This window comes from Canis aureus, chromosome 19 (assembly GCF_053574225.1).
Source record: "Canis aureus isolate CA01 chromosome 19, VMU_Caureus_v.1.0, whole genome shotgun sequence".
In the NCBI taxonomy this organism is placed as follows: Eukaryota; Metazoa; Chordata; class Mammalia; order Carnivora; family Canidae; genus Canis; species Canis aureus.
The window spans coordinates 43,758,735-43,780,049 of NC_135629.1; the positions used below are offsets into that span (position 1 = coordinate 43,758,735).

Genomic DNA, 21,315 nt, shown 5'->3' on the forward strand with positions numbered 1-21,315 from the left:
ACCCAAGATGAGCAAATGGACTTTTTTTGAGAGAGCAGTTGACGCTTAAGCCATCAGAAACCAGGGGGAGAGCATAGCTATTATGAAAGCCATTCAAAGTGGGTTAGGGTTGACAGAAAGGTCAGCCTTCTACATTTCCCACACCTGTGGTTTCTAGAGGATGGTGAAGGCGAGCACAAGTGTGATCGCCAACCTCTGGTCTTTGATGTCTGTCCCCCGTCCCTCCCCCATCCTCTGCCCTCTGGGGGAGGAGGGGACCTGGTGTGGCTTCCTCACACTTTCTGGCACGGATGGACTATGGTTGTCTCCAACGAGGCTCCCCCACCTGAAACCTGGAATGAACAGTCTTCTTAGCTAAAAAAATGAACAAAGTGAGACAGGTATCGCCAAACCTGACACACGTGAGTGTCCCTGCCAAAAGGAAGGCCTCAGTGCCAGGCCAGGGTTGGCTTTGGGCCTGGGACTCCCTAGAATTGTCAAAGAGAAGGCAATGTTTGGTCATGGGGTAGGGAGCCTCCCCAGCTTTCCACTCCCAAGGAGCCCTCCGAGCCTCAAGGAGAGAAGGAACCTTCCCAGAGAGGCCGGAACACCTGTGAGCCAGGTCAGTGGGGCAGGCACTATCTTTTCCCAGGAAGGCAGGAAGGAAGGGGGTGAGGGGGCTGGGCAGAGCATAGGAGAGCAAACAGACACAGAAGGTGGTGGCTGCAAACATGGAAGAAGGTAATTGGGTTTGTAGCTCTGGCTCTGAGTTGGCTTCAGGGCTTCCCGTGCTCTCAGAGAAAGGCCCTGGGGCGGGGCAGCAGCCACCGTCCCACCACCACCGCCACCACAACTGAGGCCTCTGCACAAGAGGTCCATGTGTGGGGCCAAGATCTTTGCCGAGACGTCCCTTCTGCAGCAGCTAGGACCGCCACAGAACTGTGGGGTGTTCTCAGAGAGAGCATCACCCATCCACAGCCATGACAAGTCTGGTTTGTCAGGCTGCTTCCCTCACAAATCCACCAGTTGTGGTGCTGGTGACGGTGAGCCACGCCGAGCAGGCCCTTGAGGGTCACTGCTGCGTCACCACCTTGCTTAGAACTTGAAGGATTAAACGAGTTCGTGGATCCGTCCCCCAATTTAACTCCACCAGCGACCCTTAAATCTTGGAAGCAGGACCTCTCCCTCAGCCCGCTGGCCCGAGCACAGGGGAATCACCTGGAAGGAAACTGTTCTGCAGGTAAAATCTTTTCATGCCCATGGTTTCGTTTATGGCTTGCATTTGTCTTCGAGGACATGTTGCTCACTGGCAGATCATTTCTAGATGGAAAAACATTCCCTTCCTCCAACCCAAAGTGGCTCCACTCATGTCCAAAACTTAAGGATTACAGGAAGAAATGGGAGTTTGGTAGTGATGGATACTGTTGGGGGAGGTTGGGTTGAACGTGGACTCCTCACCTGGTCCACCTCCAGAAGTCAGAAGGCCCGTGAATATGGGGGGGGGGGGGGGGATGCAGAATGGCATCTTTCCCCTGACTGTGAACTAAACCTTTGGTCTTCGCTCCATCATGAATATAAAGAACATGTCACACTAGTGTTTGTCAGCAAGACCTGTGGCTTTGTCACCAATGGAAAGGACAGATATTTTCACATGACACGACAGCTATCACAGACTCTCAAAATGTCATCGCCACTCTGAAGTGAAGGCTGTCATTAGACCTGCTGGTAGATTCTATTTAATGCATTAATAATGAAAAGGCACATATATTAGTAGTTCATACATTTGTTCTGATTTTTAGAGAATTGTATCACAACAGAGGTTTTCTTTGTAATCCTATGTATTTTATCTTATTCATTTTACAACATTCTGAGAAGGGGCCAGTAGGCTTTACCGGATGCCAAAGTACATAAGGCCAAAAAAAAAAAAAAAAAAAGAGGAATCTAAGGAACTTTGGGTTCTGGTAGGTCTTTATGAAAAAAAGGAGGCAGATCAGCTCATCACAGCACCGGTTTATTAATAACAGTAGGTGGTAAATATCAATCTCACAGGCTCTCACCATACGTCAGCCCAAGACCCAGGGGAGCTGGTAAGTCTGAACCATTTATAGAGCTTGTTACTACGCCTGCACCAAGCTGAGACAGCTGTGGGAGTGGTTTTCTCTAAACTGTTTTCATTTCAAAACAAGAAAACAAAAAAACACCTCTCTCATAAAGCCGGATTTGCTATGGCAGCCCTTGACCTTGGTGTGTGCATCATCCACACAAAGGGCTGCGTGGGTTATTTATTGTCACTATAATACTGCATAACAAGCAACTCAAAACCAGCGGCCTCAACCCGAAGCATTTATTTAGCTCCCAGGTCTGCAGGTTGACGCAGGCATCGCCGGGAACTGACGCACGTCCTGGTCAGCAGCACATCACCCGAGCTCTCCCGTGTCCAGCAGGTGGCTGGCGGGCGGCGGGTCGCGGCCGGCTCCCTCTTGCGTCTGTGGCCAGCTGCTTGGTCAAGGGGGGCAGGGGGCGGCTGGCCTACGACGACCTCGGCCAGGTGACCGTGCCCTGCCCCTCATGGTCTCACACCCCCAGCAGGATGGCCGGGCCTGTTCGGGGAAGTGCTGGGCAGGTTTCCAGAACCGCAAGTGTGCATGCCCAGCCTCGAGCCCTCTCCAAACAGGCACAACATCACCTCGACCGTGTTCTGTGGGCCCGAGCAAGCACCGAGGCCCGCCCAGACTTGGGGGGTGGGAAGAGAGACCTCTCGCTGGGAGAACTGCCAGGTGGCTCTGCAAACAGGGACACGGGGCAGAGGCCACCTCAGAGTCTGACCATCAGACCTTCCCTTTCGCCCTGGTCCCAGCTCCCTGGGGAAAACGCTTGCTTCTCCTCCAGACACGCCCACCCGTGTAACACCACGGCACGCACGCGACTCTCCATGGACACCTCGTCTATGAGAGCAGCAGCGAGGAAGACGGTGTCGTGTGGGGTGGGGGCGGCTGGAAGGAGCGCACCCCGCACACCACACTAGGCAGCGGGGCGCCGTCCCGCATGTCTCTGCATGAGGACGCTAGAAACTTAGCAGTGGCCGTCCCTGGAAACGCGGCTGGGGGGTCTGTCCAGGATTTGGAGGTGGTGCCAGGGGATACCCTTCTGTGCCATAGAATTACATTTATTACACGCCAGATTAACTTTTAAAATCTGAAAACGGGAGCCTGGGTGGCTCAGTTGGTTAAGCGTCTGCCTTTGGCTCAGGTCACCATCCCAGGGTCCTGGGATAGAGCCCCATGTCGGGCTCCCTGCTCAGCAAGGAGCCTGCTTCTCCCTCTCCCTCTCCCTCCGCTCGTTCCCTCTCTCCCTCTCTCTCTCTCTCAAATAAATATAATCTTTAAAAATAAAATAAAATTTGAAAACAAATTCACATCAGCTCATGGCTGTCTCCGTTTCACAATAAACAACCAAACGCTCAGTTCCGACGAGCTCAAGTCACAACAAAGTTGTTACTATCTCTCGACATTCACCCAAAGGATCAACTACTCAACAGTAAGCATGACCGCATGAAGCCAGGAGGCGAGGAAGCCGGAGCCTGGGCAGGGCTCCTGCTCCCCTCCCCAGGGGCCGGCCCGGCCCACAGCCACCCCACCTCCTGACTTGGCCTATGTGGGACGAGAGCCACACACCTGGATTCCAAGGTGTGAACGGACCAGTGGGACCAGAGTGCCTGCACTCCAGTGGGGGAGAAAGTATAACAGAGCATCTAGGACATCAGATTCTAGGGATTCTAGGGTCAGAAAAACCTGTATGGATTCCTCCTAGCTATGGCTGGAGGCAAGGGACTGACCTGCTCTGTGCCTCAGTTTCTCCACCTGTTAAGTGGGAGACATAACAGTAGGTACTTTATAAGGATGCTGTAAAGACCATAAGATCAAAGAAAGGCCTTGCTGGGGCACCTGGCTGGCTCAGGCGGTGGAACAGGTGACTCTCAATCTTGAGGTTGTGAGTTCGAGCCCCATGTCGGATGTAGACATTACTTACCAAAAAAGAGCCTCACATAGTGGCTCCCATAAAGAATCACTCAAAAACATGAGCATTTCTTACTAAGAAAGTCATCTACATGCACTTTTTCCTCTCTTCGGCTCTCCTCTCTCTGGGTGCTAGTTAGCAAGACGGTTGGGGCATTGAGTGATCCGGGTCATTGAAAGACAAGTTAACTTACAGAGCAGCAGCTTGTGGTGGCTTTAACACCTGACCCCAAGGTTAGATGACACCGTTAACAGAAGAGGTGGGGCCTGCGGCTGCTCCCCAGGATTCTAAGCCAGACTGGCACTGTTCCAACCAGGGGAAAACAGCCCCAGGGATGCTCTGTGACCTCAGAAAAAGACCTGCCACTTCCTCCTGGTTCTCTCAGACCCTTGCTCAGGGGAGCCAAGTGCCATAAGTAAGCCCCCTGCAAGCTGAAGAGGCCATGTGTTGGTGCCCTGCATGGCAGCCAGCATCAAGTGTCAGCCACGTGGCCTGACCTCCCGTCAAGCTTTCAGGGGACTGCAATCCCAGCCAGTGTCTGACAACAACCACGTGGCAGACCTTGAACCAGCCATTTCCAAATCCATGACCCTCAGAACAGTAAGCACAATAAAGCAGCTACTGCTATATGCCGCCGGGTTCTGTGGCAACAGTAACAAGAACACAACTGGATGGAATACAAGCAAGCTTGTAAAATCACTTCTTTCATCAAAAAAAAAAAGCAAAGGTCCAAGGAAATTGTGAATGAGCCAAAAAGAATGCTATGTCAAAAATAACAAAATTACAAAGTCAATCACCCCAAACCCCAGTGGCTTAAGACAATAACGATTTTAGTACATCTCATGATTTTCAGGGTGAGGAGTTTGAGCAGGGCTTGGCTGGGTGAGTCTTCTGTTCCACATGGTCTCCATGGAGGCCACTTAGTGGTATTCAGGGGGCGGATGGGCAGGTCTGTGGGGAAGTGACCAGGAAAGATGGACAAGGGCCAGGGGTGAGGAAGTGGCCACCACCAGGTGTGCTGTGGCCCAGGAGTCTGCCCGGGCAGGGTGCACTGCTCTCGCACCTGCATACACACCTGCAGCTGACTTTGAAGCCTCACAGCTGTGTGTGTTTGGGGAGGAGCCCCAGGAGAGGGAGCAAGTAGGAACCTTCTCCATTCTGTGAGGATAACATCATCCTTTGTTGGCTCACCCTCCCAGCCCACCTTTGAAGGAGGTGTCAGCAAAGCCCAGGCTGTCACACGGCATCGTTTAGAGCTTGCATGCAGTGATGTCTGTCCATCTGTCCTTGCATCCCCTGCTACTCAGCCTGGTATTTGGCAAATCGTTGGTCAGCTCTCCAAAGCAATGGCTGGTTTGTCTGACCATGGCAGGCCAGGCGGGATAGCATCACAGGCAGAAGCCAAGGCTGTAGGGCCCGGCATACCCTGTCTGTGCACCAGCCTTACTAACTGCATGACCTTGGGTGACTTAACATGAGGCTCAGCCCCTCTGTCTGTAAAACGGGGTTGATCCCAGTACCCACCTGGCATGGAGTAAACTAGCCGGACACGGTGGCTGAAAGGTCTTGGCAGGGAGGCTGTCTGTCCTGCACACCAAGGCCCTGACCTGCCGTCAGTGCCCAAGATCTCCGCCCGTGAATTAAGATCGGACACAGCCCGGGCTCCCCAGCCTTCTGAGATGTGTTCTGGGAAGATGCTCACCACAGTATGTGGCTCGTGGACACCTGGTGCTCTGTACCCGTCTGGTCTTAAATGGGCTCTTAGAATTGGCAACCCCTGGTGGAAAGATAGTCACAGGCTGACTTCTCTCAAAGCAGACACTGAGCTGAGTTTGGGGTGCAGGATGTTTATCAGGGATCGACACTCATGAAGGGAAGTGGGAGGAAGCAGGATCGAGCAGAGGGAGACTCTGTGAAGCAAGCTGGGCGAAGCGTGGCCAGCCTGGCAGGGAGCACTGCAGCTGATGCCACCTACCAGATGGCCTCCATCCCCCACTTCTTGGGCACTGGATGCAGTGGCCTTGGGTGACATGGCTCTGGCCCGGGCTGCTACCTGCAGTACAGGCGGACCCTAGAGGAACTGGCAGCTGGAGATTGTGTGCTGCCCACAATGCCTACAAGCTCGTTCTGGAGGGGAAATCCAGTCGGTGCACCTCCATCTGACCACAGAGATTTCTCACTTAGCCTGTGGTACCAGGATTGAGTGTGACAAAGAAGTATGTTGAGAGCGGAGGGAACTCATAGAGTCAAATGTTGGAGAGACACATTTGCCTGTCTTTTGTAGGTTTTTATGATAGAAAAAGCCAGGACAACCCCAGTGGCCCAGCGGTTTAGTGCTGCCTTCAGCCCAGGGCCTGATCCTGGGGTCCCAGGATCGAGTCCCACATCGGGCTCCCTGCATGGAGCCTGCTTCTCCCTCTGCCTGTGTCTCTGCCTCTCTCTCTCTCTCTCTCTCTCTGTGTGTGTGTGTGTGTGTGTCTCGTGAATAAATAAATAAAATCTTAAAAAAAAAAAAGCCAAAGGAAGATATTGAGTGGGACATTCTCTGTTGGGGTATCTGTACCAACAAAATAGAAATGATTAGAGAAAAACTCCCGCTCCCAGGAGGATGCAGGCACAGACCTGAACTGCAAAAAGAGGGGCAGACGGGACGGGGGAGAAAGAGACTGCCCTGCAGAAGTACCGTGGCATCTTGGTTGTGATGATGACCACACTTTACAGCCCGGTACTCACTGATCATGCACAGTAAACGGTTTGTCAAATAAAGAAGGAGATTTCTTTTGAGCATCTAAAATGTGGAAGGTGAGGGTGCTAGAGGCTGTATTACCTCCCCTTTTTCCAAGCTGTGTAGAGCGCAGAGCACTGACCAGAGTGTAGGAGAAGGAGGAGCAGCTCCAGTGGAGAGAGGTCCACTCCAGTGCGGAACAAACACCTCTGAACACCAAAACCAGGGGTAGGGGGAGGCTGGGGATGCTTTGCTCACCTGGACCTGGACCCCATAGGAAGCTTCAACTTATAAGGCCAAATCAGAGTTGGGAAATCAAACTACCGCTCAAAGATTACAAACACAAAAGACCCGTCTGGACATGTGTGACAGATTTTCATTTGTTTGGAGTAGGAAGTCGGTGTCCAGAGGTGTCATGCTTCATGACAGCCTTCACTGGGTACTAAAACCCATCATGGACCTATTTCCCATCACCACCACACGACAGCAGTGATGGCCTCCAGCGAAGGGCCACCAGATCAGTGGGGCTGGTTGCTTCCTCATGCAGGACTATTTGCAATGACTGCTATGGCCAAAGGGAAGACGTTATGACCACACACCTCTCTCACAGGAGCCAACAGGCAGCAACCTGAGCTACTCTCCAGGCCAGGGGAAGGTACTGTGTCTGCCCTGCTCTAGCCAGCCCTCCCTCGACCACAGGTTCTTCTCAGGCAGCCCATAGGTCACAGGACACCATTATTACCCTCAGCACACACCATCTCATGACTCCAGGCTGCCAGTCTTCTGGGTTTGTTTTGTTTTGTTTTGTTTTGTTTTGTTTTGTTTTTCTTTGCTTTGCTTTGATTTGTTTTGTGGCAGCTGAGTTCTGATATGGGAAATACACACTTGAGAAATGACCAGTTTTAAATTTTAACAAGTTTATTTGTTCACTGTAGTGTATCTACTCCATAGAAGGCATTACGTGTGGAGTGAGGGTGTTTGGCACATACCCCAGGTCAGAAACTCACCCAAAGATGCTTGTTCAGAGGTTCACCCAAAGAGGCTATCATGTGCATTTTGTGCCGGGAACTATCTCCATACCCATCTTTAAGCCATACAAAGGCCTCCTCATGCTTTTCAGCCAAGGGATATCACCTGACAGAGGCTTCCATACCACCCTCCATACCTGAGTCCACATGGCGCTTGGCTTTTCCATATTGTCAGAACATAAACATCTTAGAGAAAGGATTATTGTAAACCTGTTACAGCCTCAAAGAGTTAGAGATGGTCCGGCTCATAGTACGTACACAAATGTTTGCTGAATGAATGAATGCTTTGCTGTCCTGAAAGACAGCCCCCAAAGAACAAATCCCCAGCCATCCAAACTGACTACTTCAAAACAACTCCACTTGAGTGTACATGTTGTGATGTGTTGACTTAAAATCAGTTTTTGAAAAAATTTTGGTCAAAAAAGACGATCTCTTTTTTTGATAATGAAAACACATCATATTTCATTCTGTGTCTTGATTTTTCTCATTTATGGAATTCTAGTAAAATGTAATTAGATATGATAACCCTTTTATCTGTATTTCAAAAAGTACTCAACACAGCATATTTCCTAGAAATGTTGAGTGAGTCACAGCTCCTCATGGGTTTCCCCATGTTGGTTCTTCCAACACTTTTATCTTAGGATAAATCTGCTACCAAAACCTAGATTCGTTTGAATGTGAAATGGTCCTATGTATGCAATCATTTAAAAAGTAAGGCAATTTGCCATAAAACATACTTAAAATCTTTATCATATAATTCAATTGCAGTCTATCTAATCCAATGTTGGAGCTGTGTTAGGTCTGGGACAGTGCGGTAGTGACAGTCATATCCCAATGGAAGCCGTTGGAACTAGGCATGAGTATTGCTCATCGGGTATGATCCAGGCTTTGTCATTCTCAGGGCATCCCTCATCCCCCTTCTTACAAATCCTAAAGGGAGGAAAGGTGGAGTCCCTGGTGTTCCATTTTGTTTCTTCCAACTAACATGCATTGATCAAAAGTACATTACCTCTCAACTCCTACTAAATCTCCATCACAGTGTATCTTTTTTTTTTTGTGTGTGTGTGTGTGTGTGTGTGTGTGTATCTTTTTTTTTAAGGTATTTATTTATTTATGAGAGACACAGAGAGACAGGTAGAGACACAGACAGAGGGAGAAGCAGGCTCCCTGTGGGCAACCTGATGCTGGACTCGGTCCCAGCACCCCGTGATCAACCCTGAGCCAAAGGCAAACGCTCAACCACTAAGCCACCCAGGCGTCCCTCCATTACGGTGTGTCTTAAGTAACTCTAGACCAAGTGTAGACCCAGCAAGCACAATGGTGGCTCACCCCCTTCTTCCTCCATCCCTCCCCACTTCCTCAGCTCCACGGGGTCCCCATGACACACAGTATCAGAAGCACAGTATCAAAAGAGCCAAACTCAGTCATGTTCGTTTCACCTAACTGCACAATGTTATTTAGATTTGGCCCAAGCTTGTTACTTACTCTCCCAAGTTCCTTAAAAGCCACCCAGGGTCTCCTGGAAATGGTAGCCAAGCAATGGCTGTGTCCATACACTGCCCTTAGGGACCTCACCTCCCCTCAGCTGTAAGTGGTGTTTGTTGCACTGGGGCCCATGTTGCTGTGCTGGTCCCAGACCGATGCTGGTTCATCCCCACCTGCCCACACACAGGATGAGTTAGCAAAGCCTTTGTATCACTGCTCATCTCGTGCTCCCTTATTGTTCACTAATATGTACATTAGACGTGGACAGGGAGGAGGAGGATCATGTGGCCAAGTCCACTGCTTCTGGGCCCCTTTTGGAAGCCACAGTCTTGGGACTGAAACCATGGTAATTCACAGCACACTGAGAAAATCAGATGCCTCCTCTAGAGCAAGTGGCAAAGCTGGGGGGTCTGTGTACTGCTCGAATCACTGCCCTGCCCCCAGCCCTGTCTTGGAAATTCCACTGGACTAGTTGGGACAAACCTGAGAAATAAGCTTGACCAGAGGAGAGATAAAAACCAGGCAGCCAAGGGGAGATGGGGTGGGGTACCTAGGTGATGGGCATTGAGGAGAGCATTTGTTGTGATGAACACTGGGTATTGTATGCAACTGATAAATATCTGGATTCTACCCCAGAAACTAATAGTACACTATGTTAACTAACCTGAGGTTTTTTTTTAATATTTATTTATTTATTTATTTATTTATTTATTTATTTATTTATTTATGGAGGGTGCAGAGGGAGAGGGAGAAAGAGAATCTCAAGCGGACTCCTTGCCAAGCAGGGAGCCCCATGTGGGGCTCAGTCTCATGACCCTGAGATCACTACCTGAGCCAGAATCAAAAGTTGGATGCTTAACTGACTAAGGTGCCCAGATACCTCTAACTAACTTGAATTTAAATAAAATCTAAAACCAAAAAACAATGGGCAGTCAAGATGGCTTTAAGGTATTTGAAGATTTTTATTTCCTTATTCCAGTCTTACTCTTCACACTCTAATGCGACTATTGGATCTTTAATTGGACACTTGTAAAATACAAAGACGATGAAGAAAGTGACAAATAATGGGTATTTTACACAGTCATCAAAAAGCACTTTTTTAGCCTAATCTCTAAATTGGAAGCCTTTGAACATGCTAGCACTCTACAGTAAGAAAAGGAGAAGCATGGAGCCAAATCCCCTCCAGCAAGCTCAGAAGCAAGAGGGTCAATGAAACAATCCTTTTTATAGGGAGCAGACGAAGGAGACCATCACAAAAGCCACTCGGCAGAGTGAGCCCATGACAGAGCCAGGGACAGTTCTACCAACTAGGACTCTCAGAATCCCTACACGGGCTGACAACGCCTGCAGCATGAGTGGACAAGCGGAGTCCTTGTGCAGGTCAAAGCTGCAGCCAGCTGTGGAAGCTCTGGCAGGGCACAGAAATGGACACAAGAAGCGTGGAGAATCGGGATGACATGCTGGTATAGTCATCTATACTATCCAGGGGCTCACTGACCAGTCATGCAGAAAGTTTCAGAAGAGTCACAAGGTTCCTCACTGGCCCAGAACAGATCAAGGAGACCAGAGGAGAAAATCTGAAGTTTTTTTTTTTAAAAAGATTCTAGATCAAGAATTTCTAAAAAAAAAAAAAAAAAAAAAAAAAGAATCTCTAAAACTTGGGATGGGCACCAGGCCCCAAAGCCAGGGGTAGAAATTCCCCCAAACTGGAAGTTTTCATGAAACCTTGTGGCTTTGTGGACTTTTTGGTGGCAGTGGCCAATGCTTCTGCATCCCCTTTTGGAAGGCGTGGCATCAGAACTGAAGCTACAGCAATTCATAGCACCCTGGGGATGTCAAATGCCTCCTCTAGAGGTCAGCTGCATTAATGCTAAAGCAAGTGGCAAAGCCAGTGTGGTCCACAGGACCGTGTGTTGGTCCTCCTTTGAAAATTGCAGCCATTGCAGCCAAGACCAATCAACAGTCTCGTGGGACAGCCAGTCAATTTGGAAAACTCTGGCTTGGAAATTCTAAATGAAGTAATTGTCCAAATTCATTCCTTTCTGGCTTTTTCTTTTTCCCCCACTTCTTTTTACTTCTTCATTGGTTTCCCTCTGGTAGCATCGGTGCAGATGCCATAGCTGTATTTCTCGTGACTTCTGAAAGGCCCGTCCATGTCGGAGCAAAGACCCTTCAGTAGGAGAGAGCTCCCGAGGTTGTCTCCAGCAACATAGATGACAGCTTCACGCTCCCCTCTCTCCTTGTGAATGAGACCCACTGCTCCTGGCTGATGCAACCCAAGCTCTTCAGGGTCTTCACGAGATCCCGGCGGAATCTCTCACCCACAAAGACATAGAGAACGGGGTTCAGACAACTGTGGAAGAAGGCGATGGTTTGAGTGACCTGGAAGCAGATGTCAACGTTGGTGGAAATGGCACAGTTGGAGAGGAACACAGTGTAGGCATCGATGGTCTGCACCAACAGAATGCAGTTGTAGGGGAACTGAGATAGGACAAAGACGGTAAGGACAGTGATGGTCACCTTCAGGGCCTTGTGCTTGGATGACTTCCTGGCTTGCAACAGAGTGTAAATGATGATGGTGTAGCAGCAAGCCATGACCACAAAAGGGAGGAAGAAGCCCAGGATGACCTTCAGGGTCAGGACAACCGACTTGACTTTGCTGTTCTGGTCACTAGGGTAAACCATGGTGCAGATGGTGATGTCAGATTCCTCCTTGAGTTGACTGTACAGGAGTTCCGGGATGCAGAGTGTGGCTGCCACCACCCAGACAGTGAAGCAAACCATTTTGCTGTACACAAGTCTCTTCTGCCTCCAGGTCTGTGCTTTCGTGGCCTGAGCAATGGCAATGTACCTGTCCACACTGATGCACATGATCAGCAGCACACAGCTGTAGAAATTCATCTTGTACATACTGTTGACCACTTTGCACAGGGGGGTCTGGAACTTCCACTGGTCGGCGGCAGCGATGGCCCAGAAGGGAAGCGTGAAGAGAAAAAGAAGGTCGGCAATTGCCAAATTCAAAAGGAACATGTCAGTCATGGTCTTGACTCTGGTGCAGTAGCAGTAGACGAGGATGACCAGACTGTTGCCCAAGGTGCCCACGATGAACACAAGCCAGTACAAGGGTGGGAGGAAGTGGCTCGCGAACTGCCGGACGTGGCCTTTCTGACAGAATAAATCAGGGAAGTTCATGTAGTCATCCACGGGAGACGTGGAGTGGTAGCTGTAGTCATCAGATATGTTAGAGATGAGGTTCTGCAAGGAGACACCAGATACCATTAGGTCAAGGACTATCCTTTGGAGGATTGCAGGATGGCAGAGGCATGGACCACGTGACCCTCCCCCACCCCAAAAGTCTATGACAAGACAGAGAAATGTATGCATGGAAAGTAGGAATTTCTGAGAGTATCTGCTTGGATCACACGATAGATACTTGTATTCAAAGAATCTTTCTTGCACACATAGGCTACGTCAGGTACTGTGTTTGTGCTAAAAATGCACGGATAAGTCAGACGTGGTTCCCACTCTTGTGGAACCCACCTCCTAGTGGAGGGCACACAGAGGCAAAGGAACATTTACAGGACATGTAACAAGCGCTCAGATGGGGTAGGACCCCTTTGGGACCGATGATGGGCAAGACTTTTATCAAACTCTGAATGATTCTAATTTCTCCTCTTTATTCCACACTCTCAGAAAGGTCCTCAGAGGCTCCTAAACTTTTCTGGGTCCAGATTTCTCTGGGTCATCTGAAAGCTGTGTATCCTCTGCTCATGAAGCACCAACACACATACACGCACGCACACACGCACACACACATTCATACCCTCTCAACGTGCATGTGCATGCACAAGCACTGGGGCAGGCTACATAGTTTTCAGGATCCCTTGTTCAAAATGTGTTAAGAATTTCAAGACAGCAGAGCATTAAATTAAGCAGGTGGCCCCTCTAAGGACCAGGGCCCTGTGCAGCTGTACCGGTTGAACGCCTCTATACCATTATGTGGTTTTCGTAAAGCCTCTGGCATGTTATGCAAGAAGCACTACTGATGGGATTACCAAGGTTTTTTTTTTTTTTTTTCAAAATGAATTATGGATTGACCTTTACCCTTGTTTGTCTCGATTTCAGAACAGACACATAAAATCATTTTAAAAAACACTTACTGTTAATAAGATCTAAACTAGCAGTTTCCTCTTGCTTCACCACATACCCCAAAGCTCTTCTGGTCTCTCATGTTTGTAAAGCCCTCTGTGCTGGAATCGACTGCCCATACGGGGCAGAGATCTCACCCCGAGAAACCCTCTCCAAAGCGGGTTTCTTCCCACTCCCCCCAAAACAGGCAAGATGAGAGTGAGTTTTGAGGAGCCTGAGGGGCATGGCTGTACTCACTGTGAATTCTGTGGGCACCATGATGGACCAGATGCAAGCCTGCTTCTAGAAAGAGAGGGCAAAAATCAAAAAGAGGTGTCTTACAAAAGAACAGTAATACACACCTAAAGGTGGAAATTGAATGTTAAATTTGTTTGTTTATACGAAAAGAAAGGATCTCAAGCAGGAGTTAGAGGCCATGTTACACTGATGTCAAACAGAATATTCTAGATTTCAAAACAATTTTGGTTGTGAACATAAAATGAGAGAAACCTCTCCCCTGAGAGCCCTTTGGGGCCCTCATGCTTTCCCAGCACATCCTTTTTTACATAAGCTCATTTTCTCTTGACTCAACTTCTCAATCATACTCTGGTTTAGTAAATGCCCCCAGCCCTATTTCATCAACCGGGGGGGAGAGGGCTCCTGAAGATCACAGGACAGAGCCTGACTTGAGAGCCCTCTGGGTCCAGACTCTGCAGGGGAAGGGCCTCTGCATAACCAGGTGGCAAGGCAGGGTGCAGGGGGCGGAACAAAAGGAGGAGACATCTGCCAGCATCGGGGCCCCTCTCCCAGAGGGGCCAGAACCCCAGCACCTACCTACAGGCTCCATTTTCAAGCCCAGGATAGGAAAATGGGCCCTATCTTCTCTGTCCCCTGACTCCAGCAGGAAAAGGAAGTCCCAGGATTTGTTTAGCAAAGAAAAGATAGTTGGTTCCCTGATGCAAAGGGCCTCCACGCTGACTTCAATTTTTTAAATTAATTAATTTATTTATGATAGTCACAGAGAGAGAGAGAGAGAGAGGCAGAGACACAGGCAGAGGGAGAAGCAGGCTCCATGCACCGGGAGCCCGATGTGGGATTCGATCCCGGTCTCCAGGATCGCTCCCCAGGCCAAAGGCAGGCGCTAAACCGCTGCGCCACCCAGGGATCCCCACACTGACTTCAATCAATCAATCAATCGATCAATCTCTGCTATTGTTCGTATGTGTTTTGATGTTTTGAATCTCTGTAAACCCACCTCAATATAACTCAGGGAACCACAGCTCACCTCCCTTCAAGGAAGGGTCCGTGCCTGAGCAGGGCATTTCTTTTTATACTTTTAAGCGAGAATATTCCAAAGAACCATGTCCAGCACCACACCCCAAGTTTCTAGAAGAAAACAATTCTCCTTCATAGATCCTCCCCTAACCTATTGGTTTCCTTTCCATAACACAACATCATGACTCAACCTCTTTTTCTGAAAGTACAGTGTTTTCCAGGACCCGGCATGTGGTACAACCACTTTGGAAAACCATTTTGTCGGGTTTGTAACAAGTTACATACCCACTCTCCATGTGATCTAACCATCCTACTCCTAGGTACTTACCTAAGAAAAATGCAAGCATGTGTCCACACAAAGACTGCTTTATGAGTGTTCACAGCAGCTTTATTTGTAGCAGAAGTTACTGGAAACAACCCAAATGTCTGTCAAGTATCGGGAAGGGATACGTGAACCATGGAATGGCCACCCAATGAAATCGGGATGAACAACGTGTACACACAGCAACACGGATGAGTCTCAAAATATTTATGCGAAGTAAAGAAGCCAGACCAAGGCATACATACTCTGCGACTCCACTCACATAAAATTGTAGAAAATGCAAACTAATCTATCCTGAGAGAACACAGACCAGTGATTTCCTGGTAAGAGAGAGAAGCAGCAGGGAGGGTGTGGGGGTGGGGAGGATGAGGTGCAAAAGTGCACAAGGAAGCCTTTGGAGGTGATAAATATGCTCACTGGGCTGATGGTGTGGAGATTTTATGGGCATATACGTACTTATCAGAACTTATATTCCGCATTTTAAATATGATCTTTGCACATGGACCTCAACAAAGTGGTTCAACTGAAGAAAGGAAAAACAACTGAAATCTAATGAAAAGTGATTTTCTTTCCTCCTCAGTCTTATCTAGCCTTTAGGAGGTGAGGAAGAAGACAATACAGCTGTTCCTTGCAACCTTCTTGCCAGCACTTCTCAAAAATGCCTTGGAGTCCCTCGTGCTATTTATTTGGAATTGAGGATTCAAGGTTAACTCATATTTTTAAAAAGTTAACTCCTTTAAAGATGAGATAGATAGATGATAGATAGATAGATAGATAGATGATTAATAGATAATAGAGAGATAGATGATAGATAATTTGTGCTTCACACACACATTTCCTGGCACTGTTTCCTAAGATGACCCAAAAGCAATGACACAGCAGAATAAGCACTGAGTGCCCAGATCTTAGTTTCTAAATACCTTCTTCCACCAAAAGGAAGCAGCACTGTGGAGAAATATCTAACTCCAAAGTGGGGCAGGGAATTTGCAAGATGAACCTGGAACTGATTTTTTTTTTTTTTTCATTAGGAAGCAGGTGTTTGAAGGACCATGAGGACTTGTCAAAAGACATAGGTGTCAACCTCCTGGGGCTCTCACTGGCCAAATCAGAGGTGATTTGGGCTCTAAGTTAAGTAATGATGGCAATCATTCTAGCATATCCAGCTACGTGAGGCTGCAGGAGTCCATAGTGATGAAAATAAAGAAGGGCACCTGGATGGCTCAGCGGTTGAGTGTCTGCCTTTGACTCAAGTCATGATCCCCAGGTCCCGGGATCGAGTCCTGCATCAGGCTCCCCTCAGGGAGCCTGCTTCTTCCACTGCCTATGTCTCTACCTCTTTCTGTGTCTTTCATAAATAAATAAATAAAATCTGTTTTTTAAAAAAAGAAATGAAGAAATGTACAAAGAGATGAGAAAGCCCTTCTTATGGCGCCACCCACTAAATACAGAAGGAATCCTGGGATTGGAAAATCGCCAATGGAAGCTGAAATTAGTGGGTGGACGTTTGATGGGGAGCAGGGGTGTTGACCTCATCTCAGAGGATCCCCTCTCCAAATTCCATATTGTCCCATTGACTTTATCATCCTCTATTTTGCTTCTTAATTATGGGCTTAAAAAATAAAATCTTTTTTTTTTTTAATAAGGCCCAGTTAAATGTGGAACTTCCCAACTTAGCTCATGTAATTCTAATACAGCGTGGGGAGCAGGGAAATTGGTTTTTGAGACACTAGCCAAAAAACAGTTCATATAGTTTTAGTATCCGTGGCTTCCTTTCTACCTACATAAAAAGACTAAATATTAATTAGATAATAACAAAGAAAACAAACTCCCAAGGAAAGAAGCCACATAAAGAAGAAAGAATGGCTTTGGTCATGGTTAGTTATAACTAGTTAGCAGAGAGTGTAAACTACCTGTCCCCATGCTCTCCAGCCTTTAAGGGCAAGCAAAAAAAAAAAAAAAAAAGTCCTCAGTGAAGCCCTCCTAGGCTTCCCCAGTGCCAGTGACAGGATGGTTGATCCTCAGTGAAGCCCTCCTAGGCTTCCCCAGTGCCAGTGACAGGATGGTTGATATTTGCACCGCTCCTGCCCTCTTGCCTTGCCCTGTGCAACCTTTTCAGAGGATGAAACTATATCTGTCAAAATTTACAAAGCACAATAGCTCTGACTCATCACTCGATCTGCTGGAAACATGTACTATTGCTATTCTCACAAAAGAACATAAAACTACATACAGAGATGCATGAGGCAGCTTTTTTTTTTTTTCAGAACAAAAAAACTAGAAACAACCTAAATACCCAGCAATTGGTAATATTTCGATACATTTTTCAATAAAACACAAGAAGTCCATAAATGGAATTAAAACAGACCTCACACGGAAATAAAGAGGTCACCAGGAGGATTTGGTAGAAATGCAAAGTAGAAGACTATGTTGCGTGATCGTTTTAAAAAAAAAATGTAAAAGTTATACACTTCACTGCTTATCAGTACTGAAACATTTTCTGGAAGAAGATTGAACAATTATGACCAGTGGAAAGTGAGACTTTCATTTTTTTCCTTTAGGTTTTGTAAACTATTTAAATATTTTACTTTGTGCATGAAATTTATTTTAAGAACTATAGTAAAAATAACTGCACTTTTTTTTTTTTTTAAAGCCTCAATGCTCTTCCGTTTTGTATACCATACATCTGTTTGCAAAAGCTCCTCCCCAGGAGGCACTCTCAGCCTGCTGCTGCTGGCCTGGAAACGCAGCCCAGGACTAGGAATTAAATTATCTGTGGCTACTTTTTGCAACCTTGAGATCCTGCATTGGCTTTTTATGAAGGCTTATCTTGCTGCTGTTACACATGTGTTTCTGACCCACGGAAAATTTAGAGAGAAGCCAAAGAGTGAAATCAAAACATATTCCTCCCAAGACCCACCATCAAAAGACACTGTAGAGGGCCCTCCATCCAGCTCCCCTCTCCTCTATCAGAATACTCTTGGAAGATTTTATTGCACCAATTGCAAAGTCTCCAAGCTTGCTTTCATTTTCCTCTCGCCCCCGAGTCGGAGGCAAACACCCACATATAACAAAACATACTGAAAGCAGGGCCCCCTGTGTCTGCTGGGAGCGCTCGGGCACCGGGCTCAGGGGTGCCCCAATCTCTCCTCGCCACCACGCTCAGGCTGCTTTCATTACGGGGCCGTGACTGTTCCCATCTAAAAAGTCTGCCCGTGTCCTGCAGCATAATGGACGGGGCGGGGGGAAACACAATGGACCTCCATCTGTCCCTTGGTCCAGCCCTTCCTGCCTGTGGGACCTTAGCAAGAAGTGACATGCCCTCGCCAAGCCTAGATTTCCTTGGCTGTAAAATGGAAGCAAGAGCCCACCCTGCTGCGAGGGCTGGTGGCAAGGGTCAAGTGCAATGCCCTTTGCAGAATGCAGAGGGCTGGGTGAGAAGGAGGGAACATTCTTCATCCCCCAGCTACTCATTCAGAGTGTCTTGACACCGGTACACCTGCTTGGCTTAAACACGGTATGAGACATGATCCATGTCCTCAAGAAGCTCACATTCAAACATCATCACTGCAAATACCAACCGTGGTAAATACTACCAGTCGCTTTGGGAATTAGTAGGAGGAAGTCCTGACTCCAGTGCTGGGGAAACCCAGGAAGGCCTCATTGAGGTAGTGACTTTTTTTTTTTTTTTTTTTGTGGCTGGAGAGGATGGGGACATGTAATGAGGGGAGAAAACCTTGCTCGAGGGCAGGGAAACATATGCACAAAGGCAGGAAAACTGGAAAGCAGGAGATGTGTACAGGGGCCCGGGTGGTGGTAGAAGGCAGAGCTGCTAATTCACAGAAGAAAGAAAGAAGAAAGAAGAGAAAAGAAAGAAGAAAGAAAGAAAGAGAGAGAGAGAGAGAGAAAGAAAGAAAGAAAGAAAGAAAGAAAGAAAGAAAGAAAGAAAGAAAGAAAGAAAGAAAAAGAAAACCTACATGTGAGAAAAGTTAGGCTGACAACCATTACTATACAACAATTATTTTTCTTTTTTCCATTGTCTTTAAGTAATCGACAGGAGAATCATCACGGAAGGGCAGCAGGCTGGCTAAGTCAGTGGAACACTGGAACTCTTGATCTCGGGGCCCCCGCAATGGGTGTAGTGTTTACTTAAAAAAAACAAAAACAAAAACACCTCATCATGCAACCCCAGCCTCCCTGCCCACTGCAGCCGTGCAGCCGTGAGTTGGAGACAGATACTAATGTGAGTCAGGAAAGTGGGTGTTGCTTTGATTTTTGTCCAATTCGCTATACTGAGATTGAATCATTTCTTGCATTTTTTGGTAGCTCTGCTTTCTCTCACCGTCCTGAAAGCAGGGTCTCCGAGCGGTCTACACGGCCGTCTGCGGGCCAAGCCTGGTCAGGGCCTCACCCCCTGCCCCACATTGGGGAGTCCTGGGGTGGGTGGGGAGCTTCGGGGCAGATAGATATGGAGACAAAGAAGCGTCCAGCGTCAGGGGCTGAAATGGCAGATTGACTTTGGCTCATTCTGCAGGGGATGGAGAAGACGGGCTCCAGCTTCTGTAGGCTGGTGGCCGCCCCCCAAGTCCAACTCCGGGTGCTGTGACAGCCCGCCTGCGGGGCCGACCCGCTACAGAGCTACTACGGCTCATGGTGATAGAGAACTGGAGAGGTGCGTGTGTTTGAAAGGACAAAGCCACAGTCACTGAGGAGTCATCGAAAATAGAAGAGCTGTGCTTTTTCCGATTATAAAGGAGATTTGAGGGACCCCTGGGTGGCTCAGCGGTTGAGCATCTGCCTTCGGCTCAGGGCGAGATCCCTGGGTCCCAGGATCAAGTCCCGCATCGGGGTCCCTGCCGGGAGCCTGCTTCTCCCTCCGTCTGTGTCTCTGCCTCTCTCTGTGTGTGTCTCTCATGAATAAACAAATAAAATCTTTAAAAAATTTAAAGGAGATTTTGTACATTTCATAATGTACAAAAGCAAACCAACAACCCCAGAGCAAATCGATATGATGAAGACAATTAAAAGTGCTCAAACAGCCCTTTCCTGGGCTGGCTATTTATTGTTCACTTTCTGAGGTGCATCCTTTTAGACGGTTTCTCTGCGACAGAGCCTCTCACACACACATACACACACACACTTAATGGGAAGGGAATCGGGCAGCCCCAGTGGCTCAGCGGTTTAGCGCTGCCTTCAGTCCAGGGCCTGATCCTGGAGATCCGGGGTCGAGTCCCACGTCGGGCTCCTGCATGGAGCCTGCTTCTCCCTCTGCCTATGTCTCTGCCTCTCCCTCTCTGTGTCTCGAATAATAAATATCTTTTTAAAAAATGGGAAGGGAATCGGACCGCACAAACCGCTATCAATCTGGCTTTCTAGTTAACACTCTTTCCCGGCCTACTTTTGCCCGTTAACGTGGAGCTGTCGTAACTGGAGGGCTGTCGGGTGTTCTGTTTTGTCTGTTGTTACAGTTCACTTAACCATCACCTCTTGGTGCAAAGTTTGCTTGTTTCCATATTCTCACTGCTACAGAGAGAGTGCTGCCCAGCATCCTTTCCATGGGGCAGTCTCTCGACCCAAGGACCTCATGGGGGCTTCACTGTCCTAGTCCTGACCACCTTCTTGTCACCTGTCCCAAGCACCTGCTTCTCCCTCCTGTAAGGTACAAATCACGGACTGCCTTGAACTTTTATTTCACATATGTAGGTGGGAGGGAGTCTTATTACTCATCCTAGAAGACTGGGCAAGCCACCACCTGATTCACCGTTGCCTCGCTGGAGGCACCTAGCAAAGTGCCTGGTGCTCAGGACCACTGCACAGATGAGCAAAAGCCTGAGTTTTAGAAGCCATAGAAGCAATGCACATGTGAGGGCACAGGAGATACTGGGCCGGGCAGAGGAGGAGGGTGAGTGATACTCACTGCGGAGGGCAGCCGAGAGACTCCAGGAGAAGGTGGCCCCACCAGCTCCGTCTAGGGGAGGGGAGGAGGAGGGCTGGCCGGCTCTCTGCCTGGGATGAGGGGCAAGGCTTCTATGTGTTATGTGCAGGCAACCTCGGTAAAAACACTATAAAGGAAGTCAGGCCACCCCTGCCTGTGTTGTCATAGGCAGGGTGGCCCCGGAGGGTGGGGAGTGGGGAGTCACCAGCTGCACCTCCAGCAATCAGCAGAATCGATGATTTGCAACCAGAAGCGAAAAACCAAGAACTGCTGGGCTAAGGGAAACCATCTTTTCTGAAGACTGGTCTACAGACCAAGAGTCTAAGAACAATGTCTTTTCCTAGACAGCACAGCTACTTGCAGGCAGAGGGGGAGAGAGGCTGCTGAGAGGGGTCAGCTTTGCCAGGCTTGCTATGGGTGTGCG

The 21,315-nt window shown here is 48.3% G+C and overlaps 1 protein-coding gene across 1 annotated transcript; it reads right to left on the reverse strand.

The window, feature by feature from the left end:
• Positions 1–10,215: 10,215 nt before the first annotated feature.
• CCR9 (C-C motif chemokine receptor 9) lies at positions 10,216–20,998 on the reverse strand. Its single transcript, XM_077857461.1, has 3 exons — positions 20,874–20,998; positions 13,621–13,665; positions 10,216–12,489 (listed from the first exon to the last, which is right to left on the reverse strand). The coding sequence occupies exons 2-3, from the start codon at positions 13,639–13,641 to the stop codon at positions 11,407–11,409; spliced, it is 1,104 nt and encodes a 367-aa protein (XP_077713587.1). The 5' UTR covers positions 13,642–13,665; positions 20,874–20,998; the 3' UTR covers positions 10,216–11,406.
• Positions 20,999–21,315: the final 317 nt, after the last annotated feature.

Excerpts from the sequence above, each read along its gene's own strand:
- CCR9 (XM_077857461.1), bottom strand. The coding sequence starts at position 13,641 with ATGGTGCCCACAGAATTCACA. Across the intron at positions 12,490-13,620 it reads TGGTGCCCACAGAATTCACA|AACCTCATCTCTAACATATC; the intron begins GTGAGTACAGCC and ends GTCTCCTTGCAG.